This window comes from Notolabrus celidotus, chromosome 20 (genome assembly GCF_009762535.1).
Source record: "Notolabrus celidotus isolate fNotCel1 chromosome 20, fNotCel1.pri, whole genome shotgun sequence".
NCBI classification, from domain to species: domain Eukaryota; kingdom Metazoa; phylum Chordata; class Actinopteri; order Labriformes; family Labridae; genus Notolabrus; species Notolabrus celidotus.
Genome location: NC_048291.1, coordinates 6,614,277 through 6,626,558, shown reverse-complemented (window position 1 = coordinate 6,626,558; position 12,282 = coordinate 6,614,277). Strand labels below are relative to the sequence as shown.

Sequence of the window (12,282 nt, the reverse complement as noted above, 5' to 3'; positions counted from 1 at the left end):
CTCTCTCTCTCCCTGCCTGTAAGTCTCTCTAACACGAAAATGCCTCCTTGCATAATCATCCGTATTGTGGTGATGGTTGAAGTCATCAGTTATCAGCCTGGCTTCCACGTTATGTAATTATTTCTTCAAAAAATATTTTATGGAAATAAACTGACTTTGGCCTGATTCATACTCACTGTGTTGTGGTGTGTACTGAAACACAAAAGGTATACACACACTTACACACAAGAGACAACGAAAGTTGAGATTTGAAGCTCTCTGAATTTGCTTTTATAGATGATTTTGATTTGGTTATGCATCAGACTCGCTGTGAAGGTGCTAAACCTCTCTGCCACATGCACAGCCTCTGCTTTAACCCTGTAGGGACTCGGCCACCGTGCAGCCAAATATTCCCACAGACCACAAGCAGGGCTGTAAAAGCAAAAAACGGCAGTAAAAGTTTAACCCGGGTCAGAGCTGCATGTCTGAAACGACTTTCTCCCATCGGCCCTGAGCTCGACTTTTTTGGAGGGGGCTCTTTTTCTCTCCTCTGCACCCCCTCCTCCAACATATCTCAGCTATGTCTGTCTGCTTTCCTTTCTTCCCCTCTCCCTGAGTCTCTGTCCCGTCTCCTCTCAGTATATGACCGGGGCAATTAAGCCCTAAACTCATTCACAAGTTTTGGTGCTGCCAATAAAACAATAAACGTGCTTTTGTCTTCCGCTTTCAACGCAAGAAGCTCGAATTACCCTGCGGAAATTGCTGGTTTTATAACTACTTTTCCAACTTTCTTCCACTGTTTCCTTCTCCCTGAACATTTTCTGTCTTCTTCTCCTGAAAGAGCAGCAGCTCTGCTTCTCTGTGAACACTCACCTCTCTGCTGGAAAGAAGATTCGCTTTGAAAGATAAAATAACCTCTGTGGCTCTGTTTCCTCACCTTGCGGCCTCATCCAGGGGAACAGCTGCGTCGGTGAAGGGCTCTGCTCGGTCCCATCCGCGTCCTCTCCGCTGAGCACCGGTGCGCCTCCCAACTTACAGTCGCTGTACTGGACCAGATCCGCGTCCTGGGCCCCGAAAAGCGTCTGCCGCTGCAGGGCGTCGTATCCGTAGAAGTTTCCGGGCTCGCCGTGGCATGTGACCGCACAGGGGCTCTGCTGGTACGGGTTGCTGGGCAGTGTGGAAGCGCTGTGGTGGTAGAAGTCCTGGATCTGCGGGGCATGCTGGAAGGTGGCGCCGGAGCCCGGGCCGTACACCACGGTGGGCCGGCTGCCGGTCAGGTCCTGCGCGAAGCCGCACTCGTAGTAGTTAGGACGTAACGAGTCTCCGCTTTTATATTTGGAGAAGAGCGAGTTGACGAAATAAGAACTCATCTTAGTGTTTTTGTTTACAGTAGTTAAGGTTCAGCAGAGTCACAGAAGGACTGGAGGAAGAGACCAGCGGCTCGTGTTTTCCTTTTTTCTGCTTCTGTAGCGCGCTGTGAGGCAGACAAACACCGACACACTGACACGGAGGGGAGGGAGACAGAGAGCGCGAGGCGAGTCTGCCGCCGGTGTCGGTGACCGTTGTTGTGGTGTTTCCCACACGGCCACAGTGACGGACGCGCGGTGTGAGTAACGATAGCGGCAGCCGACTGGAACAGAAACAACCACAAACACCACAACAACAACACTCACAACAATCACAGCGATTCCATAAAATCTCCAACGAGGAAGAAGAAGAAGAAAAAGAGGAGAAAGGAGGAGAAGAAGAGGGAGAAGTTGAAGAGGAAGGGCTCCTGCGCATCACAATTCCGGTCTTCGCGCTGTAAGCGGAGCCCTGTCGCGCTCTCAAACGGCTTTTCCGTGATTTACTCCTCCGCAAATGAGTTGTTTCATATTTTTTCTCCCTCTCTTGCTCTCTCTCTCGCTCTCTCTCTCTCTCTCTCACTCCGGCTCTCTATCGCGCGCGCTCTCCCCCTCTTTCTCCCTCTCTCCTCCTGGCCCCGGTGTGTGTGTAAGTGTGTGTTGGTGTGTATGTGTGTGTGTGTGTGTGTGTGTGTGTGTCGGTTTCAGGGATAATTTGCATCTATTATCAGCTCTTCATCCCATTGGCTTCTCCACGCACACAGAAAAACGTGCACCAGTGCCTTCACACACACATACACACACATGTAGGGTCTATATGCACTATTTTTTTCTTTTTTGCTTCTGTGCCCGCACGCGCCTGTAAGCTTATAGATGATGGTCCCGTCTCGAGGAGCTTCGCGCGCCAGAGATAATGCAAAGGGAGAAAATGAAAATGAAGAAAGAGAGAAGAAGAGGAGGAGGAGGTGGAAGAATAGGTGCACCATCAGGAGGAGGAGGAGGAGGAGGGGGAGGAGGGAGGGGGGGTTAATGAGAATTCTGCCGGTTTGCATGTGATCAACTGAACACAAATGCACGCGCAAACACACATGCAAGCACACGCACACACACACATACAACATCGAGCCCTCCAACCAAAAGCAGGAAGAAGATAGATTTTCTTTTAACTTCAAAGCTAAGATTGAGGTCGGGTGTTGATGGTGATGAAGGGGTGAAGGGATGAGGGAGTTGGGGTAAGGTGGTGTATTGCATTACATCGTTGAGAGTATTCCTCTCATTAATTGCTCTTTCTCATTTCTCCCCTCCAAATCCTTAAAGGAGAGAGCGCGCGCGGAATGGATGAGGCCCGAAAATGTCAGCGAGCCTGGACGAGAGAGGTTAACAAACACTGAGGAGAGTGAGGGAGTGAGAGAGAGGGAGAATGGAGGGGTAGTGCTTCCTAATTGGTATTGGTTTTAACAAGTAGTAGTCTATAAATGTAATTGAGTTTTAAAACCAGCTCTTGTCTTCATTTCCAGTCTGATCAGAATGAGACGAGCTGGGCGCACGCTCTCTGATCATCGTATACTTTTATAAATATGATCTCCATAAACATGTGAGGAGGACTGGGGAGGTAATAGGCTCAGAGAAAGTGGCTGTAAACGCTTTAACAAACTATAAAGCTCCATAAAGCGGAGGGGCAGTGTTTGCTTGTTTACGTCCCGGCAGTAGAGAAACAAAACGGGATGTTTTACGATGCGCCCTTTGCGCGACCGGAGGCCGTAAACGCCTCATCCACGCCGGTATTTAAGTGTCGTTTTCTGCGCGTTTCCCACGCGGTTGTGGTCTTTCTTGTAGGAGTATAAACTGAGGTAGTCGGAGGATTTTTCCAACAAAGGGACAAGATAAGGAAAGCTTAAGCCGAGGACTTGTAGAACTGCCGTAAAAAAGTAGGATGGCCCAAAATGCCACAAGACTCAACGTGGAAGTTATCTCTGCATTGATTGACGTAAGATCTGTGTCCTCTGCAGGCGTGAAAGATGCTCTTCAATCTATACGAGCAATCGATAATGCAGGTGTCTACAGAAGCTTTAACCAAATTTCCCCCTTTGATTCCTGTAATATTAGTTTGTGTTTGAGCTATCATTTCATTTCCATCATTGAATGTTTTCCTGTTCATGGCCCGCTCAGCCAAATAAAAATGTCATTACAGGAGTTTAATTTATTTAGATTATACAACGCTGACACAAGAGGCCCAAATGTTGCCAGCAGCCGCCTGAATTACACTCTGTGTTGTGGTAAATCAGCTGATTATACGCCCGACTTTCTGAGGAGTAATTGCAGCAGTATTTTTCCAATTTATTACCCAGAATATGATCTTATGGAAAGTTCAGCGCGCCGTGGTTTACACTTCCAATAAAGTGTTTGCTTATGAGATCTGCAGTTTGCGGGGTTAGATATGGATGCAGTGCGCAAGAAAAGGGACACATTTCGGAGCAGCTTTAACGATAGTCCGGATAAATCTCTAAATTTGAAAAGAGGGGGTGTGTTACCGGATCACTACAGAATACATACCGCTATACAGAACAACAAGCGGCCTCAGTGAAGCTCACACACTGTCAACAGCTGTATCCACTCACCACATTGGATTTGAAGGCGTAAGAGACATCAACAGCTGTTTTTCCTCTGGTTAATTCAACACTTTTAAGAAATCTTGCCAGTGCAGGTAAAGGTTTTTGAGCACCATGAATGTGTGTGGTTTTCCTAGTAATGACCGGAGGCCAAATGTTTTCAGCACCCAAATACACCTTCACATTCCTGCATATTAAGCAGGGAAATAAGGTGCGTGCGTCCTTGGAGTGGATTGTGCACCAACAAAAATAAACATTTCCTGGCGGCCTGTACGTATCCTGCACGCCCATTGGGTGATTATTTTCCAAGGCCTCAACCCTTCCTCTTCAACCTCTGGAAGAGGGACCAAGAGGGGCTTTAAATGTTGGACAGTAAAGCTGAAAGGTTCCCCAATTACATCTCTCCTGCTTAATAACTCCTCTTAAACACACTCTAAGAGGAATAAAGCAAGTTTCACCCCTCAAAGAAGCACATGCATGTTATTGTCATCCACAGAGGTAAGCAGAGCCGGAGGCATGTCTGTTTCATCGGTGGAGCAAGAGCGCCATCAAGTGGCAGGTTGCAGGAAAGCCACGAGGGAATGTCGGCCTGTAATGCGGCTTTATGGTTCTATTAAGTGTGCACATAAAGCTACATAAGCTGCTTTAAAATAAGACTGCGGGATATAATTGGAGGCCAGATGTGAGGGCTGATTTGGGATTTGAGGGAGGGAAAAAGAGAAATAAAGTAAAGAGAGAGCAGTGCAGGAGGAAAATACAAAATCCAACTTATTTTGCTTGTAACATATCATAACTTCTGATTCACGCTGTTTGTGTTTTTCTTTCCCAGACTGCAAGAATGTCAGATTTGGACATTTAGAGACTGAAGTAAAAACTAGATAAAGACAAGCCGGATTTATAAAAATATTGGGAGAAAAATGAACAAATAAAAAAAAGCTTTTGTAGCCTACATCTGTAATGTTTTACCTTTCGTGTTAATGTTAAATGCACTTGGCTTATGGCTAATTCTTCATGAAGCTATTATGAAATCATCTGAATGCATCCTATTTCTTTTGTTGTATGATATATTTTTGTATTATTTATTTTCTTAAAAGAGGGTCCACAGTTAGTATTTACGCGTGACCCAAACATTTATTTTAAATAATAATAATACAAATAAATTATGATTTAATTAAATATTGCTAACATTTTATTGTAACATTTAATTTATGTTTATAAGTATTTAAAATTATTCTGTACTTTTGTTATATATTATATTATAATTATTATATTATATTTAAGTCAAGTTCCTCGCCCAAATCGCTACAGTTTTAAATGAAAATTAGAAATTAAAAATGAGATACAATTTAATAAAATACAAAAAAGTCTGAAGAGTGAGAAGTGTGAGATTAATAGCGTGCGTTTTAGTTTTTGTCAGGGAGGACCAGGTCATCCTCATTTCATTGCTGCACATGATGGTTGCTTTTATGTTTGTGGTGTGTGTGGGAGAGTGTGTGTGTGAGTGTGAGTGTGAGTGTGTGTGTTAGTCGCTAAATTGCAGGTTGTAAACAGACTGTAAAAACGGTTGTTATCTATGGAGAAAGCATCCCAAAGCCTCGGTTTAACTTCCATGGAATTCTTAACCCTGTAAAGATGACGAGAACGTGAAACTTTAAACATCGCGAGATTCTAAGAAAAGATAGCAACAAAAAGGAAGAAATCTGTGTAGCCCGCTTAAAAGTTGGTCCGTGTTTCCACAGAAGGTTCAACAACATGCAGAAATTGTCTCTGCTTCCCCCGCTGTGCAACCCCTGCCAGGGCCTCACTGTGACCTCGAGGCCGGAAAAGTGGCCTGGGGGTCGGTCACAGCCCTACCAGTCTGCCGGGGTCTGTCTGGGGGTGTTTTTTTCGAGTTATTTGGAGGGGGGTTTATCACTGTCCCTCATTTTAGGAGGCTTTTAGGTGAGACAAAGAGAGGTCGGAAGGGAGACAACAGACACACCAACACACACACACACACACACACACACACACTCAGCCAGGCTGCAAAAATACCCCCATAGAGCCAAACGGCCACAAAACCATAAAACTCCCAAAGCTGAAAAGAAAGGGAGGAGGAGGAGGAAGGATGAAGGAGGCTCGTCCTTCCGTTCATGTTGCTAAAACACAAAAAGGTAGCTCACAATCAAACAAATACAATCCTCAATTTGCCTCAAAACATATTTCCCCTCCTCACCCAGGCCTCTCCATCACGCATAGACAGCCTCAGCTCTGTGACACTAATACACAGTAATAATGTCTCTTTCTGTGTGTCTCCAGTTGTAACTTCCAGATAAATGATGAAGCAGAAGATCTGAAACATTTCCTCTAATATTTCTTCTGTCTGTGTGTCTTTCCTCTCCCCCCTGCTCTTTTCTTTCGGCGTGTTTGCTTTACAGCCGTTTAGTTCTTAACCTTCAGAAATTTATACGCTATAAACTTTTATTGCCGTCATATTCTTTTATTGCACCGCACAGCATTGGATCCTCTTTCTCTCCTCTCTGCTCTTTTTCCGTCTTCCTCTCTGCTCTTTTTACGACAGTCGGCGGCGGCTTCTTCTAGCCCTCACCCATCCGCTCCCGCATCCCTCATCACCCACACACCCCCTCCTCATCCTCCCCTTCTTTTACCCGTGAGCTCGAGACCCCTGGTGCGTGCAGAACATCCTGCTCCTCTCGTGCCGTTTGTTTCTGTGTTTGAAAATAGGAAGTGTGCAAAACAACTGACGTGAGAAAGACGAAGAAGAAGAGGAAGAAAGCCAGAGAGGTGCTGGAGCTTTATTGGCCCAAAGAGAGAAGGACTTTCAGATTTGTTTTCAAAATAAAGTGAAATAAGACATATGGAGGAACCTCGGAGGGGCCTGCTCGGACCGGAGGGCTGCAGCTTGTGGTTTGACAGAAACAGAAGAAGCCTCTGTGAAGATCCGACGGAAGACTCTGCAAGAAGTCAAAGAGCTCGGAGGCTTTGAAACGAAACTTCAGTGAATACAGATGGATTGAAAAAAATCAGAAGAGACGAGGCGGTGAGCTGTGTGAGCCGCTGTCATCATCCACTTCAGAGGACTACACAAACTGTAGGCAAACAAACAACACGACGCTGATGTTTACCTCTTCATTTAAAATCAATGTTAATTTGGACTTTTTTTTGTTCGTTCGAAAAAGTATTTACTTTGCCTGTAATCACAAAACTACTTTTATTTCTACTCTATTGTACTTTGTATTATTATTATTATTATTATTATTATTATTATTATTATTATTATTATTATTATTATTATTATTAATAATAATAATAATAATAATAATAAATTTTTATCATTATTATCAAAATGGGGATATCACTTTTCGTTTTTAATAGATGTCTTGCCGATTTCGTATAATACCTCTCTTACTGTTGAATGAAATAATTCACCAAATATCGAGGCATCATACTTGATATTATCACAATTATCATCAGGCATATTTCTTTATATACGAAATACATTTTAAATGTTCACCTTGTGACACATTTGGTTAATTAAAAAATTAATAAACCTGGAGCTGTCTTAAAAAAACACCACAACCCTGTTTCTGAGAGCACCACGAATTTCGAAACTATAGGCTACTGTTACTTCATCTTTGTTTTTGTTGTCTATCAGCAGCTTAACGATCTTTATCCAATGCATATCTAAATAATAATTCTATATAATTAGCATATTCATAATTATACTTTCTAAAACGTCCTGCAATGAATGCCTTTAATGTTAGTATATGTATTCCTGTAAATATTGTTATTTTCGGTACAGCTGAGGATGCTTTCCTGCCCTGGCAGCAGTAATATGTGAACACGTAGTCACCATAATAATATCTGATGTGAGATTTAATATTTTGAAATATTACCATATACAAATTTGATTACATAATTACAATGACAAAAAAATGCAGGTTATATTTTACATCAATAATAACTCTCTGAAGTTGTGAAATCTGCACATATTACTCTAGAAATTATTAATGTGATATTGCAGCTGTTACATATGCACACTATGACTTCATCAATATACAAAAATATTCTAATTCATCAGATGCATCATATACAAACTGTTTTAATTACAATAAATTATATTTATACAGATGTAACCTGTGCATGCACATTCATCATGAATGTATCTGATGTATCTGTTTTGCTGTTATTACAATATATTTCTAGCAATATTTTTGTGATTACTTTTGAAGTAACATGTGCACATTGTGTCATCATTGCTGGAATTTGTAAAATAGTTATTTTTTAAGCGGCAACATGTGCACATTGTGATATCAGAACTGCTCTTCATGATATAATTATTATTTTTAAACTGTACCATGTGTGTGTACTGTTATTATTGCTGTATTTGATGTTATTTTTTTTGTTTCTGAGCATGTGCAGAGGAGCCAGCTGCATTTGGCTCTATGTCCAACTGTTAATGAGTCCAGAATGGCTGCTGTGATGTGATCCATGCAGCCGTTTGTATCAGCGGGACCATAACTCTCTTTGAGGAAATTTATGAATAAGAAAGATATTCTATGCTGCTTGATGAATTATAGAAGCTGTGCTGTGTAAAACAGCTCATTCAGTGAGGGAGGGGGGTGCTCTGGGCCTCCAGCATCATTCCCAGAGAGTGTGCCAGTGAGGCTGGTTATTATCTGTAGACTCTGTTTTAATATGAGAGGATAAAGTGAAGACATATTGGATTGGACACATTCGCTTGGTTGAAATATGAATTTGCCAGCAGCAGGAGCACGTGGTTTGTCTTGTGCAGCTCATTTAGTTTCAGTAAAATATCTCAGAAATGATGAAGCCTGTACCTACTTTAGTTAAATCACTGTTCAATGAGCTAATCTACATTCTTACATTGTCCACAGCTGGGATCTAATGCAGAGGATGAATATTAGAATCATGTGTAGGGTGAAGGGGGTTGTGCATGTACAGGTGAGGAAATCAATGAGTAATGTTTTGTGAGACTGCATTGATTCCATATTGGCATTCCACCAATAGTTCTCTGGCAAATTAAGAAATATATTCAAATATTTCCTCATACAAGAACTTAAGAAATGTGTGCTAAATGCACAGGAGGACTTTGTTGTGATGCTTGATGTTACAGGGAGTATAAAATTCTTCTCCTTCTTGATTCTGTGACAGTTTACCTGAGGGGTCTAACATTACAATCACGACTCATGTATCATGATATGTACCACAGTTTCCAACAAATTCACCACATTCAGACAGAGCTATTTTCCTTGACATCATGTTTAGGTGGGGAGCTCAAACACTGTTATAGCCATAAGCCCTTTTTATAAGAACTCCTGACCCCCAAAATTGTAGAAAGGCACTGTTGTAGTCACTTTGCAATGTTTACAACATATCCAAGATGGTAACCCAGAGTCCAACACTATGATGACACTTTTTGCCTTCATAATTGTGCAAAAGGACAGACTAGCCAGCACTAAAGATTATTACGCAGCCTCATTACTTGCACAAAACTTGCACCTGGTCACCTGATGTGGTGAACATTCCTGACCTTTACCTGCTGCTTTCACACATCAGCTGACCCCGACTTGTTGCAGAAGTTTTACTGAAGTGATGGCAAGGAAAAGTAAAGTTAGAACAGAGGTGTGCTGGGGGACTGTTTGCATTCACACATGCGGTTCAACCTGAAAATGTACCAAATTCACGTGAGCACAGAAATGTGGTTGTGTTCCTGATTATACAGCACATACATTTTGACAAAGCATTATCATTACACAGATTCTCAATAAACAGATTATAAACAAGTGAGCGGAAATTCAAAGTGTGTTTTTTTGTCCAAGTAAATACTGCATTTTTCATATCTAATGACCTACTGCTACTAAACAGCTAATACTTGAATTGAACAACTGTCTAGATTTCAACATATGCATGAAGTAAATACCTACATTACCTGAGAAGTACATTACTAGGTTAAATTAGATACATATTACTAGTCAATGAAAGGTAAGCTGGAAAGTAAGTTCCTGCTATACTTAAATTATGACCTAAAATGACATTAACGTAAACTTAGAAGTTATTAGCTTTCATTAGAAATAAACCTGAAAAGGCATACATTCCAAGCTATGATAGGTTAGCTTCAAAGATAATTCTTGGTTAAAACTACTCTAGCCAAAAAAATAGGGCAGTTTTAAATAAAAAACGAACATATGTTGGCTTGGAAGTAACATTTTTGGCATTAGTGATATCATAGGAAAATGAAATGCACAGCTAGTTGAAATAATATGATATCAAACAAAAATAAAAGGTGTAAATACAAAGCTAACAGCACAGTAGCTAAGAAGATAAGTCCACTGATACAATAGAAAACTTGCTAGTTCCTAGCTATGTTGGCCAGAAGGTCCCTGCTACGTTTACTCTAGCTAAACAACAGGAAAGGTAAAATCTAAGCTTATTATATGCTCAACATGAAGTTAATTTCTAGCTACAATTAGCTAGCTTAAATAATCAAGCAAAGGAAAGGTGTAAAATCAAAGCTGACATACAGTTACCCAGGACATCTTAGCTTACACATTGACTGTACAGTAAGTCAACAGGAAATGTATTCATTTCTGGCTAGCATTACGTTAGCTAAGAAGCTAGGAATTCATAGTTTGCATTAGTTGTGCCATGGGAGGAGGAAAAATTCATAGCTGGATTTTGTAGGCTAGGAAGTAAATCCCTGGCTATCATGGGGGAAATTAACAGGACAGGTTTAAATTTCAAGCCAACATTACGTTAGCTAGGAAGTACATTCCTAACAGATATCACTTTATCAAAACAATGTAATATGTAAATTCAGAGCTAACATCATGTTAGCCAGACAGTAAATTCCTATGTTGAAATTACATTAATGATATCATAAGAAAGCCTAACAATGTGTTCGCTATAAGGACATTCTGAGCTTTTGTCCGTGGCTTACATTTGTTCAGAAATATACAGAGTGTTTGTCAACAACTAGCAAATAATATCGCTAACGTTACACTAACCAGGAAAAAATCACTTATGTTAGCATAATTTTCTTACTTTCCAACATGTCATCAAAATGACAGTTTGTTTGTTGAGGTTTAGGAAAAACAACAGAGTCGGTTCAGAAGAAAAATTGAGGCTTGGGTTGAATAATAAATCAGTGTTGACTTTAAGTATCATAGGGAACTCAAACCACAGCGTTGTGTGGGAAAGTCCTCCATCGATTGTTTGGTCGTTCTACTTTGTTGCTGTCCAAGAGTTAACATCAAAACACACCACTGCAGAACCCCCCCTCCCATTGTCCTCCATATCATCCCTCAAAACTATCATTATTATTTTCACGAGGTGTTTTAAATTGCCTTCTCTGTGCTTAATGAAGGACATTAGCAATTCTTGTACATGGGAACTTTTCACAGACATTGTTTGGATGCCAAAACTCATGAACTAACCAAAAAACATCTGAATGTGCTGTTACTGAACATGCAACTGTACCAAAGGAGAGACACCAAAAGGTATCTTGAGGTACAACTTAAGAGAGGGTTATTGGATGACCTTTTCAGCAACATAGCAAACCCTTTAAACCAATTCAGAACCATTGATGTTCACTGCAGTGATTCTAGAAGTCCGTCCTGAGCCGGGTTCCTGCTGGTGCTCAGATTCTTTAATATATTCTGGTGACTTATCAGACAGGAACCTTAGATTTAGTGATATATAAAATCTGCCTATTAGCTAACTTCTGATGACAATTTAGCCTCAGACTGACAGCCAGTCCTTTGAAGGATTTAGATGAGTGATCAAGGAAATGCCGGCCGTGACTTCATGGTTTACAATGTGACCGGCAACTTTAGATACAAAATTGAGCTGGAGCGGAAAGGTGGCCTGATTGAAGCCAAAGTTGGTCCTAAGATGACATCCGATGAGGTTTAAGTTTTTGGAATTTCACCTCTTTTGCACTCAGAATTTGGACAACATGTGAAGGAACCTTCCATCTGTTTTGGAAGTAGTTTGATTATGAGCATGCATGATAATTGCAGAATTTTTCACCATCATCTCTTCTACCCACACTTACTTTCTCTGAATTGATGCACATAAATGAGAATGGATATGGCATAAAATGCTTTCATCTCTACTTTAAACCACAGCAAGTTTACACTCTTGCTGCTTGTGGAACAACTGCTCCTCCTCAACTTCCTGCTCCTGACTGTGCTCTCTCCTTCAGACAAAACCACGGTGTCTCCCTGGTCTCTCTGCTCTGTGCCTCCATTACTGAAACTCATCCCATTTGTATTAACCTGAAGTGAATGTGTGTTGTGCTGTGAGGCTCCTGCTTGCTGCGTTCTCTT

At 41.3% G+C, this 12,282-nt stretch overlaps 1 protein-coding gene across 3 annotated transcripts in view; it reads right to left on the bottom strand.

Moving 5' to 3' along the window:
• LOC117832184 (homeobox protein Hox-B8a-like) overlaps window positions 1–12,282 on the bottom strand; it is an 87,339-nt gene that overhangs the window by 17,996 nt on the left and 57,061 nt on the right. The window contains exon 1 of one of the 3 annotated variants that reach the window (XM_034711197.1): window positions 917–1,880. The exons of the other annotated variants lie outside the window; for them this stretch is intronic. Within the exon in view, the coding sequence (XP_034567088.1) occupies window positions 917–1,349 (433 nt within the window). The 5' untranslated portion in view covers window positions 1,350–1,880. Of the gene's footprint in view, window positions 1–916; window positions 1,881–12,282 lie in introns of those variants that run through there. 3 annotated transcript variants of the gene reach the window in all.